We start from the raw sequence: 17,239 nt of genomic DNA on the forward strand, positions 1-17,239 counted from the left end.
TGAGGCTGGTAAAGTAAATGTTGTTAACGTTTTACATTTAGTCTGTATTTGTTATATGGTGGGGTCTTTTTAGGCCAAATATCAGCAATGAAGAATTGTACCAGCATGCAGCACCTAGCTCACCTGAGCACTCTCCTTTCTACCTTTAGCTTGGGACTGATAGGCACTTGATACTTGGGCTGTGTCTAGCAGGTTTTGTTGGTTTTCTTTATTTCCTGATTTATGTGCTGTACCCCAACAAGGGGACTGGAATTAACAGTTTTGTATAAAGTACAAGCCAGAACCAATTAGCCCACAGAGCAGAACACACAGTAATAGTAATTTATTTACTGAAGTTCTTCAATCTCACTCTGAATGCATATGAAGAGCTGCTGTACTGAATAACTTTGAATAGTCAATATTGAAGTTTACTTTTACCTGTTGTCAAACGTAAGGGCTCTGTTGTCTGTCTTGTTTGATAGATATGCACATATGCACATATGGTGTGTACTACTAACCTCATCCTTAAAGCTAAAAGGAGTTGGCAAATTTGCCTTTATAGACTTTTGAATACTTCACTTTGCAGTATTACAGCTACCTATTTTATGTCAGATGACTAGATGCGTGCATATGCTTACAGGATAGTAGTATCTGACTGCCCCAGTAACGGCAAAGTAAGAGCCAGTCCTTGTCTCGAAGGCAACATAGTTTAGAAGAAGAAAGTGTCAGGAGGTCAGTAAAACATGGTAAGGACACTGGTTTGTAGACACATTTCTGTGAGGTTTAGTGGCTTTTCAGAATAGACAGCAAAGCTTTGTCATTTTTGTCTTTCACGCAGCATTAGATAGGAGTTAACCTTTCCCATTTTGCTCCTAGTTAAGTCAGGGAACAAGTAAGAAAAAAATAGCGAGGGGCTTGTGGGCCACTGGAGAGAGGCAAAGAGCAAGGCACAGCTGCTTGGAACAAACGGCCTTTTGGCAGGAGGAAAACAGTGTTCAGAATAAAAAGTATAGAGAGTAATTGAATGTCATTAGTGTCTAAAAATCCTGCCTGCTGCACTGGCTTCTGCATCAATTCCTAGGCATGACTGACCACATTTTTCCTTTCCTTTAGTCTTTACATCTTGGAGATGGTGTTACATGGATCCTAAGTTTGTGAATAAAAACCAGTGATTTAAAGATCACGAGGCAGAAAATAAATGATTACTTTGACTTTTTATATATGTCAGGCAATTGCATGCAAGTTCATCAAGCCTGCAGTGAGCCAGATTTTCCTCATAGATCTTCAGAGCATACAGCCTTCCCACTGTATAATTAAATTGAATCCCAACAATCTGTAATAGTTGTTTGAAATGCTTCCTGGAAAGTTTCTTCTATATTGTTGTTCAGTGTGGGCATACTGCAAAGTCTATTCAGGTGTTTACTTTCAGGAAAAAATATTATTAGATATCAGTGAAAGAAGTACAGCTTTCAAAAGTGATTTTAGCTGATGCTTACAGAATCCTGAGCTAAAATGCAGAGACAAAGAGATGACAGGAGTTAGTTACCATTTTTGATTTCAGAATGGTTTACGAGTGCCATCTAGTGTTTGCTTCCAGATTCGAAACAGTGAAACTGGTTTTACGCAACTGACTTTTCCTGTTATTGCATAAAGGCTGTGGTTTAGAATCATACTTTTATTTGAAACTTTAATGGAAGGCTTTCTTGAGAGGAAGTTAGAAGGAATGCTGTTTTCTTGAGACTAAGAAATCAAAAAAACAATAGAGGCTTCAATTTTTTTTTACTCCTGTAGTGTTTTATAGGGTCTCTCGAATCCAACTGCTGAATTTTATCTCTTTTTTTTTCTTTTTTTCCCCAGGTCATGTATGGAACACTAGTTTCTATTATAGTTCTACGATCCGTTTATATAGTATTATGGTAAGTAACTATTTAATTCAATATTATAACATGACATTTGCATCTTTTTTTTGGTGGGCTTAACGTAAGAAATTGGCAGTGGCAGAATTTCTTTGACTAGGTACGTAATGCTAGCTCGTGGGCTCTGCTTGGTTCACAGGGAATGGCTCATCACCTTACACTTTTTGAAGCCACTGGGATAACAATAAACTAAACTGAGATTTCTTCATTTACGATCAATGTTCACTGCCAAGTGTCCTGCTGGTGGCTTCAGCTGTTAGTCTGGGACTTCAAGGGGAATGGAGTTTTTGTCTTCATATTGCTGGGTAATGCAAAATCTATTGCTAGCGTTCAAAATAATGATGATACCTGGAGAGTGGTAAGAGTAAGACTGCAGAGCAGAACCATCACTTAGTAATTTCCATTCTTCTTCTTCCCTGCTCTAGTATTTAAAATTCAAATGTAAAAGATGTAAAATGATAGTTTTTCTTACAGTTTCGGCTGGGTAAAGTTAGGTATATGTTATGGAAATTGAAATAAAAACTGTAACAAACAAAAGGTATTAGAAGTGTTAGGAGACATGAGAAGCATTAGAATCATCAGAGCACAGATTTGGTAGGTAAAAGGGAAGAAAATAGAATTAAATGAGTGTTGTAGTAAACACATACTTTTAGCTCTCAGGAACTCAGATGGGTGTCCATTTCTGTCTATGCCATGTGAATTGTTGGTGTTCTTGTGTATTTGGGGACTGCTCCTGAAAATTGCTTATTTCTTTCTACTGTCATCATTCTAAGTGTGCTTTTTGTTAAACTTTGTTTTGAGTTGCACACATATCTGTTCAGGAGCACAAGGAAAAATTTCACAAAAGGTGGGAATTTGAAGTTTCATAGCATCATTAAATATCCTGAATTGGAAGGGACCCACAAGGATCAAGTACATGCACTGAATCACCTTCCAATTGCAATTTCAGTTCATGTGGTTTGACTTTCCTCAAGAAATTCTGACAGACCAAGTGAAAATGTTCACAGAGTTTTATTAAGCAAAAATAACAAGCTAATAGTGTGTTGCAGCTTTAGAAACAACCATCAATTTAAAGGCACTTTTCAAACCCATGAACTGGAAGTTTTAATCCTAACCTAAAGATCTGAAGTGATATTACATTAATTCACTTCCAGGGGGAACTAAATTGAATCAAGTTCAAGTCATTTTAATTTTGTTCTTATTCAAGGATTTAGCACAGTTCTAGTCGCTTAGATTAAATTTCTTTCTGTCTGTATAGACAAACTCTTGGGCCTGCTATTTGTTTAGTTCTGCAAATTACACACAGCTGTGCATTCCCATTGTTTCTGATGTATATCTTAGTCTTCTGTCTTTATCAATAACATCACCATTCTCTCGCGGAGAGTATAATTCATTGTTTTCCTCCAGCAAAGTCTGTCTCTGAAGTTCCACCTACTTTTTGCTTCAGTTTTAGGGGTTTGGAGTGTATATTCTTGATTAGCTTGATCACTTCATTGCAACAGGGCCTTACAATGACTTACTTCCCCCCTTTGGTTATATTGTGCAAACTGGTTAGAAAGTTGGGATGGGGAGAGAAGTAGGTTTAAACTACTTCTAAATTTTAACTAAACTACTGCTAATTTTGAATTAGTTCTGCTAGAGAAGCTGTGCCAGCCTGAAGGTACCCTTTCTTTTCTCTAAAATTCATCTCCAAACACACTTTTGGATTTACTTTCTCTGCATTGCTAGAACATATTCCTGTATTTCCATCAGTAGTGCTAGCACTTGTCCAAGCCTGTTTCAGTTTAAATATTGACCCTGATTTCTGTTTATTTTGTTTTTTACTTCACTTCCTATCATATTTCTTAGTGCGGGGCTTAAAGTCACTCTAACTTTAGAGTGAAAATCCCAAATAACAGCATGTTATTCCTTCCAGGCTACTATTGCATCCTGTCCTCATTATTTGTTCCTTGTCCTGCCTGTTTTCCCCCACACTTTTAATCTCTTTCTTGGTCTGCTTCCTTGACAACATGACAACTGGGCAAATGTTATTCTCTGTTCACAAAGCACGTTCCCTATTAATAAATGATGCCAGTCTCTTTCTCATTCCTTCACAAAACACCAGCGTTTATTCCCTGAACAATTCTATCTATAATTACCTACTTACCAGCATGTCTAACGTACTATTTAGTGCTCCTTAATGTCTTGGTCTTGCTTATGTCCCTGGAGCACTGAGTTGGGAATATTACAATGTAGTTTCTGCCGTGTACTGCATGATGCTCCACACATTTATTAGATAAACAAGTAATAGTTTTGATAGTTTATATTAGCAGTGCATTCGTTAACATATACAGCTTGTATCTGGTTAGCTTGCCCTGTGGAAGAAGCTCTACCTGCTGTGTTTTGCATGTTTTTGTTCCCAGTGCTCACAGCTCTGAAACATGTGCTGTGTGTAGCACACACAGTAGAGGGAAAAGCAGCTCAGGAATGCATTTTAACCCAGAATTTCAACCGTGCATTCATAACACTTAAAAATAACTTGAACAGTATTTCATGGCAGCCTTTTAGGGTTGGATTTGGCTTTGCTTTTGGACATGACTTATTAGTGGGAAAGGAGCCTTCCATGTAGCAAGTTTACAATTCCATGGTCCAACCTGAATGTAGATAGGGAAACTAAGTTTACTGATGATGCACTTCTTTGCATCTGATTCTTCAGTGTGTTTCCCATATCTTAAACAGGATTTTTTTTTCTCCCAAAATTAAATTGATTTTTTTCTATCTCCAGCAGCACTTAAGTCTAAAATATGCATGAGATTACTGTTTTCTAATACCATTCATTTGGTTAGTTGTTGGTCATGGTGGTCAGTGTTCACAAAAGTAATTTTGTAACACTGTATTTAAACAAGTTCCCTAGTATAGGGATATCTATTCCAAAAGAGCCTCTTCTTTTGAGAGAGTCCTAATTTGTAACATGGTTTCTTGGTTTTTTTGGTTTTTTTTTTTAATGAAAGATTATATGTGGGACTGAAGAATTAGTTCCTTTTAGCCAATGTCAGTTTTCTCACTTCCTTGTTTCATTAAGAGAGTACAGTATTTAGGGAAACAATTAGATATATAGAAGTGAAACATTTAAAAGAACTGTCTCAGAGAATGTGAAGTCAGGAGAGAGGAGCAGTAAAATAAAATATTTAAATAGATGAAATTTAAAGTTAATATTTTTTCTTTTGGGGAAAAAACCAAATTGATAAAGCATTTTTTTAATATGTAATAGTATTTGTGTATGTTACACACTGCCTTTAAAGCATTCTGAACTAAACTTTGCATTATTTCTCTCTCTCTAGGGTATACCCATGGCTTAGAGGTCTAGGCTATACATCTTTAACTGTATTTTTAATGGGATTTTTCCTCTGGAATGTGGACAACATTTTCTGTGATAAATTGAGGTGAGTTTTTTTTGCTTTGTCTGGATAACTCTAAATAGTCTTTTAGTATAAAGATTTGATTGTTTCTGTTGTGTATATTCAAGTCCATCTCATGTTACATATGGTATGCTGCCTACAAAACATCCATGAGGGTTTTATCCAGTTTGCTCATAACTAGATTCAGCACTTAACAAATTTTTTTTGAGTTTAATGTTTTTTATCCATTAATAAATTTATTTTTTTACATATATCTCTAACTTGAAATTAAATTGAGAGAAGTTATGTCACTGAAGTAATTTGGAGGATCTCTAGCTTATTAAACCCTGCTATTTACACTTAATTTCATCTGAATGTGTTTTTATCTTGCTAGTTTGTTGGTTTGGTTTTTTGTTTTTTTTTTTTTATTTCTGCTCTTGCCATTTTCCAGCAAAATATCAAAACCAGTAGTTCTGCACATTACAGAAATACCAATTTCAATATATATGTTACCAATAAACATAAAAGAAATACCTATTACAATATATATGTTACGAATAGACAACACCCAGTTGTGATGCATGTGTTCTGCCAGAAACTGGAGGAGATGGAAAGGTTGATTCCAGCATTTTGAAAAATACAGTCTTGGCAATTTGAAACACTGTTATGCCACTGAATCTGTGGTGTACAGAATTGTCCCAGTAGGTTGCTTTGTCAGGGCCAAATAATAGTGTGCTGTAAAGGAGTCTGAATTTTCCATCTGTCCCTTTTGGCTCTGTAGTTCCTGCACTCGGTTAGGCCAACTGAAAGTTAACTCCAACAGAGTATTCTTGAAGCTTTTTTTTTAAAAAAATTAATATAATATATGGTACCTCATCCCTAGAAGCACTTGATACAGATGGGATAGAAAAGTTATTTGCCAACACAAGTGGTAGGGTATGCAGTTACTTTGCAAATATTGGCATCAGGGTTGATTTTTGCAGCTGCCTCACCTCACTGGTGAGATTGTAACCCCTGATTCACCAAGCTTGCTGAGCTGCTGTGAGTCCATGGGTCTTTTGAGCTGGTTCCTAGGCCCAAAAATTACCCCAGCTGCTGAGGCACATTTTTCCATCTTCATTTTGTAAAGGGAAAAATGCTAGTATACTTTCTGTGATACTTGTTTGGTTATGGTGCTGAAAAAAAAAAAAGCTTGTTTACTAGCTTTAATCAGACATCTGCAGAGCCTTGGATTTCTATCAATGACATTATAATTTGAACCTTTGGAGAAAATGCATTTCAATGCCTTGAAATCTTTTGGTCTCTAAAGCTCTAACTTGTGAATCATCCACCTACCTGCTCTGGTTTTCTAGTTCAAAACTGGGGTTTGGTTCGGGTTTTATTTTTCCATATTTCATTAAATCTGCAGTTTATTTTTAAAATTTTTGTAAAAAATCAAAATAACAAAATCTATAGCACTCTGTTTCCCTGGCTGGAACCATGCACTTTTGAATATGGGCTTTGAAATTTCCTGCCATCCAAAGGCTCAGAGGTTGTACCAGGCTGACAGCACATCCAGTGTGTTCCACTGTGTCATTGCTGGGCTGGTTGAATTGAAGCTCTGTGCTAATATTTGTGACTGAACAGCTCTGAAAACTAAGCAATAGCTCAGGATTTAGTCAGTGGGACTAAGTACTATAACTTCAAGCAGTAAGTAAGAAGCTACAGATTTTTCTTCCTTAACATATGCAATTGTTTTCCCTTTTTTGTTTTGACTGAATGTAAAATGAAAGTGAAAAAAGACAAGCAGGTGCAAACATTTGGTCCACCATCAGCCAAAATAGGCAATATCTGCAGAAGCTTAGTGAGCAGGAGAAATCAGAGCAATGTAACTCCTTCCCTTTATTTCTCTACCTCCATCCCTTAGCCCCTTTCCAAGTAGCTCGCATCCCATAACTGCAAAATACAAAGCATCTTGGCAGAGTATTTCAGACCTCCTACTTTCATTGTTTCCTCACTAAACACCCATTTTGTCCCTGATTTAGAATCCAATAGAGAAAGGCAAGTTAAGGTCCCATGGACTGGGAGAATAGGTGGTGTGATTACCACATGTAAAGTGCTGATGTCTGATAGATCCCATTTCCTCTCTCGGCCTTAAACTCTGTGTTTCATCCTATGGACAGAGTTCACAGAGTTTTGATGAGGAGGATGGTAGAATTCATTTGGGCCTGTGAGATGCTGTCAATATATCCCCTGAAATTTGAGTCCAGACATATCTGATCACTCATTTTATGAGGAAGTGTGTGCTTTCTTTAAATGTGTAAGAAAGTCAGTATGCTGATATCTTTCTGTACTGGCAGTATAAGGTATAACTGCTGCTCCTCATCTGCTGAAAGCCTGATCATGTGAAGCCTTAACCATCAAGCACATGCCTGAGATATGGAAACAATAATGTGTGATCCGACAGCCAAACATTGTGATTTGAGATTCCTTAGCTTGGAAAAAATATCCCATTGTGTGGAGCTTCTTTCTTTCAGAGCACTACGAGAGAAGATGCCTCCTGTGATGGGAGCTGTGACACAGTTTCATGCATGGTGGCATATTCTCACAGGCCTGGGTTCTTACCTTCATATCCTGCTAAGGTAGGAAATGTTTTCTAAACTGGATGTCCATAAAGAGATCTTAGGAGTTTTCCCAGGCTCAGATGTACTTCAGAATGTTTTATCATCCAGAAGTGCAGGAAAATGGCTTATTACACCAGTGCAAGGTTTCCTTTCCTCTTTGCAACTGATCTAAAAACTCTCTTCAATTATTTTATATTCTTCAAAATGTAATCACTAATCTTTAAATAGTCGTGGTTCTTCAAGAAAATGTAATTCAGAAACGAGAACCCTTTGGCAGTTAAACTGGAAAACTATTTGACAGTATATTAATTTCAGAATATAAGCCATTAATACCTGTCTGTTCTTGACCAGCAATCCTAAAGTACTTTAACATGTTTAAATTTCAGAGCACAACTAATCTTTTTGATAGGCACTGTCACTCCTAAAAACTAGCAGGCATCATGCAGTAGTGCAGAAGGGTGATGGCTGAAGTAGTTGTAGTAAAGCTATTCCCAGAAGGGCAGGATATTAGTTTCAGGACAAGATTTAAACCAGAATGTAAGTTAGCAAATCTGGAGCCAGAAGATGTCTGTCTCGTTTTTACTGTATGCCACCATCTAGTGGAATCAGGGACTGGAATAGAATTTAAGCTGAAGTCTGTGAAGAATTTCTGCAGTTTGTTCATCTTATAATGAAATAATATTTTACCACTTAGCCATAACTTAAGAATGTCTCTTTTACAGATAGTCTATGTAGTTCAGGAAACCTGATTACATATCCATTTTCCTACATCTAGCATGGTTTTCTTCTTTTTGGTCAGATGTTAAAATACCTAGTAAAAGGAAAATGCAAGGAAAATAAGTACAGTTCCAACAGCTGATCTGTTAGCTTTTGTTTTATATTTATGCACGTATATATATGCACACGTATGTACAAGTATTTATGTATCTATACATGTGTAGATGTCTATATATACATGTACCTTTATATATATATTAAAAAAATATGTCAAGGAATATTGAAAACAGTTACTCCATTTTGGCTGACAGGTTGTCTGCTACCCTAAAGATAATATTTTTAAGAAAATTCTGTACAGGAATCAAGCATAGGCAAGGTTTTTTCCAACATGCAGCACATAAATAATTTGGGTTTGCATCCTCTATCCCTTGGGGAATGTGCAGATGCCTGATTTGTCTGTCTTACCCCAGTGGACTGTAAGCTTTCACTGAAGTAGTTTCCTGAGTATTTTCTTAGCCACACGGTGGCATCATCTATATCCCCTTTAAAAAGTGAGATCATACACAGGAGAAGATTTACTAAGGGGAGAAAGTGTCTAAGAACAAAAATGAGCTCTTTTCTCCTCTACTACATCTGCTATATTTCATCCTTCTAAAATGACCAACTCTAGTTCCAGTTTGGTTTTTACCCCTCTGGGTTTCTTTCTTTCTCCCCACATAGGTGATAGGGTAAATTAATTTGCTGATCAGAATCTAGTAGAGGGATTTACTGTAAGTTAATGTCTCCTGTTTTGAATAAATCAAGGCAGAGTGGGTAGCCCTGCAATTACAGAAACCATTCCTTTCTAGTTGGAAAATAAAACTGGGATTAGTACATCATTATTTTATATGCTCTCTTATACATGAAATTTTAAGCATGCTTTTTTCCTTCTCCTCAGTTTATACACAAGGACACTTTTCCTGAAACACAGACCAAAGGTGAAGGTAAGCAAGAATTATTTTGTGTTCATTAATGTGCATTTGGATATCTTGTGCTTTGAACTTGTGTTGGGGATCAATAATTATGCTGTTAGGGTAGTGGTTTTGACTTCTACTTACATCCCCGGAAATGCGGTTGAAATTTTCAGAGAATCACAGAATGGTTTGTATTGAAAGGCACCTTAATGATCATCTAATTTCACCCTCTCTGCCGTGGGCTGGGACATCTTCCACTACACCAGGTTACTCAGAGCTCCATCCTGGCCATGAACACTTCGAGGGATGGAGCATCCACAGCTTCTTTGGCCAACCTGTTTCATTGCCACACTACCCTCACAGGGAAGAATTTCTTCCTAATATCAAATCTGTATCTACAGTTTTTCATTTTGGAGCCATTACCCCTTTGTCCTTTTCATTACATTAAGTTTAATAGTGTTTGCTTTTTAATCCAAGAAACATAATATTCAAAGGAATCTTTCCCCTCTTCCTATTTTTCTTTTAACAGTTTGTTTTTGGAATATGGCCTGTTCTTCTTGTGGAGCCACCCAAGAAGCTTTGACTGAGCCCTGGGCAGTCGCATGAGATCACCTAGCCTGGCTGAATAAAGCATTTCAACAGTTACTATGGCTGAAGTGTCAAAATTGTGGATCAGTCCAAGTACTATTGCTATAAAAGGACTTCTCTGTATTACTGGGCCAGTTGGCCGGAACAGAGCAAAGAGTTGGCACACTAGGGAAATAGAGTTTAGTACAGCTTTATTCTAAGTTGTTAAAACAAAGATTAAGACACAATATTTTTATGTATATATTGTATAGCTGATGATATTTCGTGCTGGTCACAGAAATCTAACCATTTTCGAAGTGGATCACATACGTTTTTTCATTCAGTTTTTGTTCTTTCTGTGGTTTAAACTAATATTAATAACTGAATGACAAAACTAGGCCATTGATGACCAAGCTAAGCATTTGTGTGGCCTATAGTGAACTGAATGCTTAATCTGAACTACTTTAATCTTGCACTTTTATACAATTAATGAAGTATGTAATGGTTGATTTAGGGCTTTATTCTATCTTGCTTTTCCACAGCCTCTTTACAATTTATATTTTAAGCAAAATGGTTGTGATACCTGTGCCATTTAGTTCATTTTGTACCAAGCTTCTATTTTCTCTTTAGTCTGACTGAGAGGTTCATCATGGAGGATGTTCCAGGGTGTGACCAGCTGAAGACACTGAAATGGTGAAGCCTTATAGGGGTTCTTTTTTGTGTTTGGAAACTGAATTCCTAATTTGTTTGACCAGTGATTCATCAGGAAACTGTAGAGTGACCGTAGAAACATAAGAAACGCTCTTTTTTATTTTTTTATAATTATTACTTACATACCTCTTTTTCTATCTCTGCTTTTTACTTCCCATTTTCCATTCATACAGACTGACAAACACCTTAGAGGCGTGCTAGTTCAGCTCTGAATTCATCTTCCCTGTATTTTACAAGTCTTAAATATTGGTCTGACTTTCAGAAGCATCTTCTTATTCAGAAATGTTGAAGAAGGAGTAAAGAACAAGACTGAGGTTGAGGATACCCCAAATATAAGTGGCAGCACTTGGCTTGCTCTTAATCTGTCTGTCACATGGTTACTCTGTGGAAAGTTGACCACCTTTCTAAAACCAAACTTTAGGGATTAATGGGAGGGACAAACCCTCTGTTTCCTGCAATTTTTATTTACCCAGCTGGTGAAAGTTAAGAAGTAAATGTAAAGAAAACATTAAACTAACACAGTTTTTCAAAATATACCTCATATGAAGGCTGTGATTTTGATTGTCTTGGTTTTGGGGCAACTAACATAGTCTGTGCCTACTTGCTGCCGTGCTATGCAATTTTTGTCTGCTTTCGATGCTCTGAAGGATTTAAAAAAGGGAAATGCTTGGACTGATGGGAAATCTCATTCTATATTGGTTTGAAATGTGCCCACAGCAGCAAGGCACAGTAATGTAGCTGTAAAGCTGTCTCCCAGATCTCAAAGTCCTGACTGTTGTACAATCAGCGTGGCTAAAATGGTCTCCTTCCTTTAGTGTCCTTTTCTCTGTTTGCAGTTTATCTGCATCTTTCATATCCATCAGTAACACTCCTACTGATGTGATTCTCCAGATAAAACTGTGGCTTTTGTTATGTGACTGACCCTGGACTCTTGGGATCAAATAGTCCCAGACTTGGGGCTGGGAAAAGATACTTAACCTTGAGTGAGTTCAGTGAACACTCTCTGACATGCTGATAGCAGTGCATTTCAACTTGTAAACCACTATAAAGGCATCTGAGGGTTAATTTTAGAGCAGATTTGGTGTCAGTAGGCTCCAGTTCCATAGTCAAGGTCAGCATCTGTGTTGGGAGATTTGAGCGCTTTTCAGACTGAAAAAAAATAGAATAATTAGCATAGAGGTAGGAAAATGCTGTTGTGGATCACAGTGTCTTTAATTATCCAGACAGCATATTTTTTGTAAAGAGATTTGAGAACTGTTTTAAAAATGTAGCTTGAAAATAAGTGCCTGCCTGTTCACCTTCAGGCTCTCTCAAGCATTCTTCTGCACACTGTATCCCATTTTCTTATTTAGTATGTTTGCATGTTTTTGTTAGTTAGGAAAAGAATCCAATAAGAGGAGCAATGCAGCAAAAAGACATATCAACAGTCACTTGTGACATCTGCTAGGCACTGGTATTATTTTTATGAAAATGAACAAAACCTTTATTTTAGTGGCCTTAGTTTTGTTACTGAAGGATCTTAGGGCTCTGTTTAGTTTCCCTGTAATTGCAAGAACCAGAGCATCCTGAAAAGCTACTTTCTTATTGATCAGACATCTCTACAATGGTATATTTTAAAGAATTTGTTGATTCTCCGGCACATTTGCAACTAGGGAGTGTACGATGGAGTTTTTTTTCAGACTGTGTTGAATTGAATTGTTAGGATTTAGAAAAAAAAAGGTTGGAAAAGCTCTTATTTTAATTTTATGCTGCTGATAGTTTTTCATTCACATATCATTTGTCATTGATGTTTTTATCTTTAAAAAAATTATGCAAATTGGCTTTTTCCTTCATTCCAAATGACCAAAAACACACACACCTCTTACCACCCTGCCAGCAACCTTTCTTTCAACAGGTTATATTAGACCTTGAAGAATGTAATTTACCTGTGTATCCTTCTAAGCATAAATAATCTAAAATCATGGGTGCTTTGGTTTGACTGCCTTACTGATCTTGTGAGTGATATTGAAAATGACAAGCCAGTTTTAACTACATGTTACTGAAATTCAGACTGCCTTTTCTAGTGCCTGGAAAGACATACATCCTTACTCCTGTAATGTGTTAAATGTCTGTTAAATTGCTTTTTATTTATATCACTTGTATGACAATGCTGATCGTTTGTTTTTTTTCTACAGACCTTAAAGCAGCATATCCCAAACTTTTCTTGCACTACATCTTATAAGGTCACATTTGATACTGTTTTTTGAGTAGGATTCAAACAACAGCTGCATTAAAGAGAAGTAACATGTAATTTAATATGAATCTTTCAGAATGTGTTGGACGGACTTGATAGCAATGAACTCTTCTATTCTTTAACATCTACGAAGAACCAGGAAATCTGCCATACTTTACAAACTACAGTTTGACACAGATGAGCAGCAAGTAGTTCTGCAGAACATGAGCTGAAAAATTCTTTCTTGGAAATAAGAGGAAAACCTCAAAATTATTCTCGCAGTACAGATCAAAACTATACTTTATTCTGGGAATCTAGATTTTTTGGATACAGCTCAAGACATGCGTTATCCAGAACTGCAGAGAAGACGTGGGGAGGAATCTCACCCATATTCTGAGGGCAGTGTTGTTGACTAGCAGTATTAGTCATCTCCGGACTTCATCTTAATGCTTTTTGTGTTAGCACAGGGATGATGTGCTGCTCATGAGTGTTTAGAAGCCTACCCCATGGTCAGAGTTGGAATATGCAGTCTATCACTGGCCAATCTACCTCTGTCATGTATTGTACAATACCTGTGCCCTTAATTACATTTGTCTGAATGCGTGGATATTAGAGCAGCCTGACTTACACCATGCAGCCCTTGAGAGTGGCAACAGTATTATATTGATTTGTGACTGACTCTATTCACTCCCTGTAAACATCCTGACTTGTTTGGTGTCTGTCACTTACAGCCTGTGCTCAGTCTGCTGTTCATCTGTGTGTAAGTCTGTCTGCTTTGGAAAGAGATTCAAGTAGGAGGACTTCAGACAGGTGTAGCAAAGTGTTTTAAGAGGAATGCGATGGAAAATAGTGCTTTATAATTAGTTTTAATTCTCTTCTAATCCAGTTTTGTACTATGTTTATCCCTGGGGCTGTCTTGTTTGGCTGAAGCTAAATTGTATGGTTTGAAATGCAGTTGATTCTTTTGACTGTAGCGGATTTGCTCCCAGCATTTGGTTTTGAGCACCTGAATGTCTTTTTCAGCAAACTCTACCATGTGGAACTCTTGGCAACAGAAAATCCTCCCAATACCATTGGTGTATCTTACAATCGCTACCACCTTGTTTAATCTGCATTCAAGAATTTCAGTAATACCTTTTTTTTTTTTAAACCTATTTCTTTCTGTGGATATATTATGACATTCGATAGCAGGTGGTGAAAAAATTCAACACTTCTCAGACAAAGATGAGCTGTAACAAGGCAGCACTGCTATTTTCTTTAGTAGACGTCAGAATTCAGGAACACACCTCCATTTTGGTGGAATTGTGATCCTCATAATTTAACATATTCAGATAAAACTTTTGGTTTACTTTAAACCCCATTTGCGCTTTAACTGTGAAGTGCTGTTTGACTGTGAGACTTTATCATGAAGAGGGATAAATGATGGAGTCTTTATTACCCATGAGCAGAGCAAAGCCAGAAGGAGATTAAGAAATCTTACATAAAAAGAGAATAACAAAGATTAAGCACAGAATCCCATAGTACTACGTCAGCCCTCCTGGTAGCTGCACTTTAGCTATTTGAATGTTTTGCTATTTATACATTTAGCTTTCTGTGTTGACTCTACACTCTTCAGCATAGGAGTGATGTGGTCTCTGTTACATTCAGTTCATTGTAGATTACTTAGCGGCTGTTTTATGAGGATGGAACGTGACACGGATTGTTTCATACATGAATGAATACATTTCTTATCCATCTGGAATGTCCTCTGCCAGCTTTGTTTCAGAGTCTGTAATCTATAGAGAACATCCTGTATAACTGTTAAGATTGGTTTTAGGTTTCTTTGTTCAGTTTCTCACGCACAACTGCCTACAGCTGCCAAGTGCCTGATCTCTCTGTCTCAAGGCTTTTCTGAGAGCTGGGGCTCTGTTTCCCACTGGGGTCTGTAACACAAAGTTTTTGGTAGGTGGGGTCAGTTTTTGTTAAAAATTCTCCTTCTACAGGAATCACAGTGCTATTTGTAGTGGTTTTCCAGTTAGTTATCCAGTATATGGCTGCCTCTGGCTCAAATGTGAGCCTGACTACCCCACATCCCTGATGCTGTTGCATCTTTCCAGGCTTTGAGAGCTGTTTGAGGAATTTAGCCTTACAGCTGGTGTTTATTTTGGGTTGTGTAGTTCAATGACAGGCAGTGTGAGGATGCAGCAGTTGAGCAAGCACTTTATGCAGAACCCCATTACTGGAGCTCCCAGGCAGATGCTTCAAACAGGGTTGGGGATATGGGGATTCATATGTATAATGGGGGCAGGTTTGATGCCTGAACCTCTTATTTTACATTAGAAGTCTCCTATATTACTTGTTGAAAGTGTTTAGGTTTGATTAGGTGTGTAATTGTAGATTTAAGAAGAATCAAGTTCAGAGTCCAGTTAATGCAAGACCCTAAACCAGTGCCTGCAATTTTTTTTTGCACATATTTCACACAAATTGAATCTGCCTGATGTTTAAGAGCAGATTGTCAGGATTTTTAAAAATGCAAAGGTAAAGGGTCTTTTGCTTATTTGTCCACAGGAATAGCTGTAAGCACAATCTCAGATTCATCATTCTTTCCCCAAAGCTCTGGAACATATATATGTTTCTCCAAAGACCATGTTGAGTAGAATGGACTTACACATGCTCATAGCAAATTATGTGCCAAAATGTTTTCTACATTAGAGCCTTGGTCAGTCGCTGTGGAAGAACTTTGGTTGTGTATAATATTTCTCCCTGGATTTTGGAAGAGAGTTTCGATCAGCATAAGCTGTAGTTACTCCTTAGACTGAACAAGAACTCATTTTTTTCTTGATTTTCCAAATTGATGTTGACTGTTTCATGCTGACTGTTGATCTCAGCTTAATGCACCAGTGATGTCACTGTCTGATCAAATAACATCTGTCCACCTGTAGTGGACATGAAATCCCCCATGCATTATGTGACCAAACTTTCTAACGTTGACACTATTAGTTCTAACGTGATTTTTCTTCCTGAAATTCAGTATATTGTTGCAGATAGATAATGACACTGTGACAGATGAGTAGCAGTTGACTTGTAAAACACAGCTGTGTTGAGCAATGCTTATTGACAATTTTGATACACTGAACTGACTCTTCATACCAAACCAGCTGGTAACTAACATTAGGCTTATATATATCAGCATATCTTGTTTTGCAAAGCACAATAGCTTTGAAATATTTAATGTATTTTGTTGGTTATTCATGCTGCAGTCAAGCACTAATTTGTGTCTTTATAGTACAAATTATTAAAGAATTTTGTTTTAAGTACAACTTTTCCCAGGTGTTTGTTGGATTTTGTGTTGCACGGGGATGGGTGGTTCATCTTGATGCTATTCAGTAGAAGGGTGATTTTGTCTTGGCCAGTGATGTTCAAGTAGAACAGCAGGATTTTTGTATCCTGCACTGATGGGGAAGCTGCCTGCCTGCAACTACAACCAGCTGAGCCTACATGTCAGTAGGGTTCCCCAATCTTTCTGCCTTGTGCTGGAGCCCTTTGAGCACTGGACCTTGCTCAGAGGTGTGGTGTTGACTGCAAATAGTGCAGGAACATCTCACCTCCAAGGTCTTCCACAGCACACACCAGTTAGAAGGGAATTCAGGGGTGTGAGGGAAAGGGAGAGGAAAAGGCAGGAGTCAGGTGAGTGTGCATTTAGCCTGGAGTGTGCAGTTTGCCCTGCCTCAGCTTCACCCTTTTCCTCTTTCTTTCAGTGAGAGAGGATGATAATCACTGCAGGGCAGAACCTATCCAGGCAGAAATCATGGACCACTAGGCATTAAGCCAGCAAGTCTCACCAGGGCTTGGTAGTGACTGTCAGGTATTTTCTTCACTTCTGGCTGCTTTCCCAGGTCCTCAGAGACCCTGTTTTCTCCTGCTCATCTCTCTCAAAGCTGTGTCTCTGCAGGGACAACCTTGAATTAACTGTTTGGGGGCCAAGCCACAGGGCAGGAAACCTCAGAGCCAGTGGTGTAAATGGCTGGGGGAAGCAGTGCCACCTCCCCTCAGTGGTGCTGCACACAAAGGCGCATCCTAACTCCTCAGACAAGCGTTGCCAGAATTCTGGGCTGGGTGAAATCCAGCTTTGCATACCAAGCTTGCAGCTGGCCTAGAACTGAGTAATACTTTGAAATTTCCCTAGAGGTAAAAACATTGTGGTTCTGTCAAAGCCCTCCTCCCA

The 17,239-nt window shown here is 37.9% G+C and overlaps 1 protein-coding gene across 1 annotated transcript in view; it reads left to right on the top strand.

Moving 5' to 3' along the window:
* The window catches only part of ACER3 (alkaline ceramidase 3), a 58,960-nt gene extending 42,629 nt beyond the window's left edge, over nt 1-16,331 (top strand). Inside the window, exons 7-11 of the mRNA XM_027741085.2 lie at nt 1,837-1,895; nt 5,216-5,317; nt 7,789-7,893; nt 9,530-9,575; nt 10,075-16,331. Of these exons, the coding sequence (XP_027596886.1) occupies nt 1,837-1,895; nt 5,216-5,317; nt 7,789-7,893; nt 9,530-9,575; nt 10,075-10,128 (366 nt within the window). The 3' untranslated portion in view covers nt 10,129-16,331. The remainder of the gene's footprint in view (nt 1-1,836; nt 1,896-5,215; nt 5,318-7,788; nt 7,894-9,529; nt 9,576-10,074) is intronic.
* Nucleotides 16,332-17,239: the final 908 nt, after the last annotated feature.

The sequence above is a fragment of the Pipra filicauda genome, unplaced genomic scaffold (genome assembly GCF_003945595.2).
Source record: "Pipra filicauda isolate LSUMZ 115617 unplaced genomic scaffold, ASM394559v2 scaffold183_size1465899_pilon, whole genome shotgun sequence".
Classification (NCBI taxonomy): Eukaryota; Metazoa; Chordata; class Aves; order Passeriformes; family Pipridae; genus Pipra; species Pipra filicauda.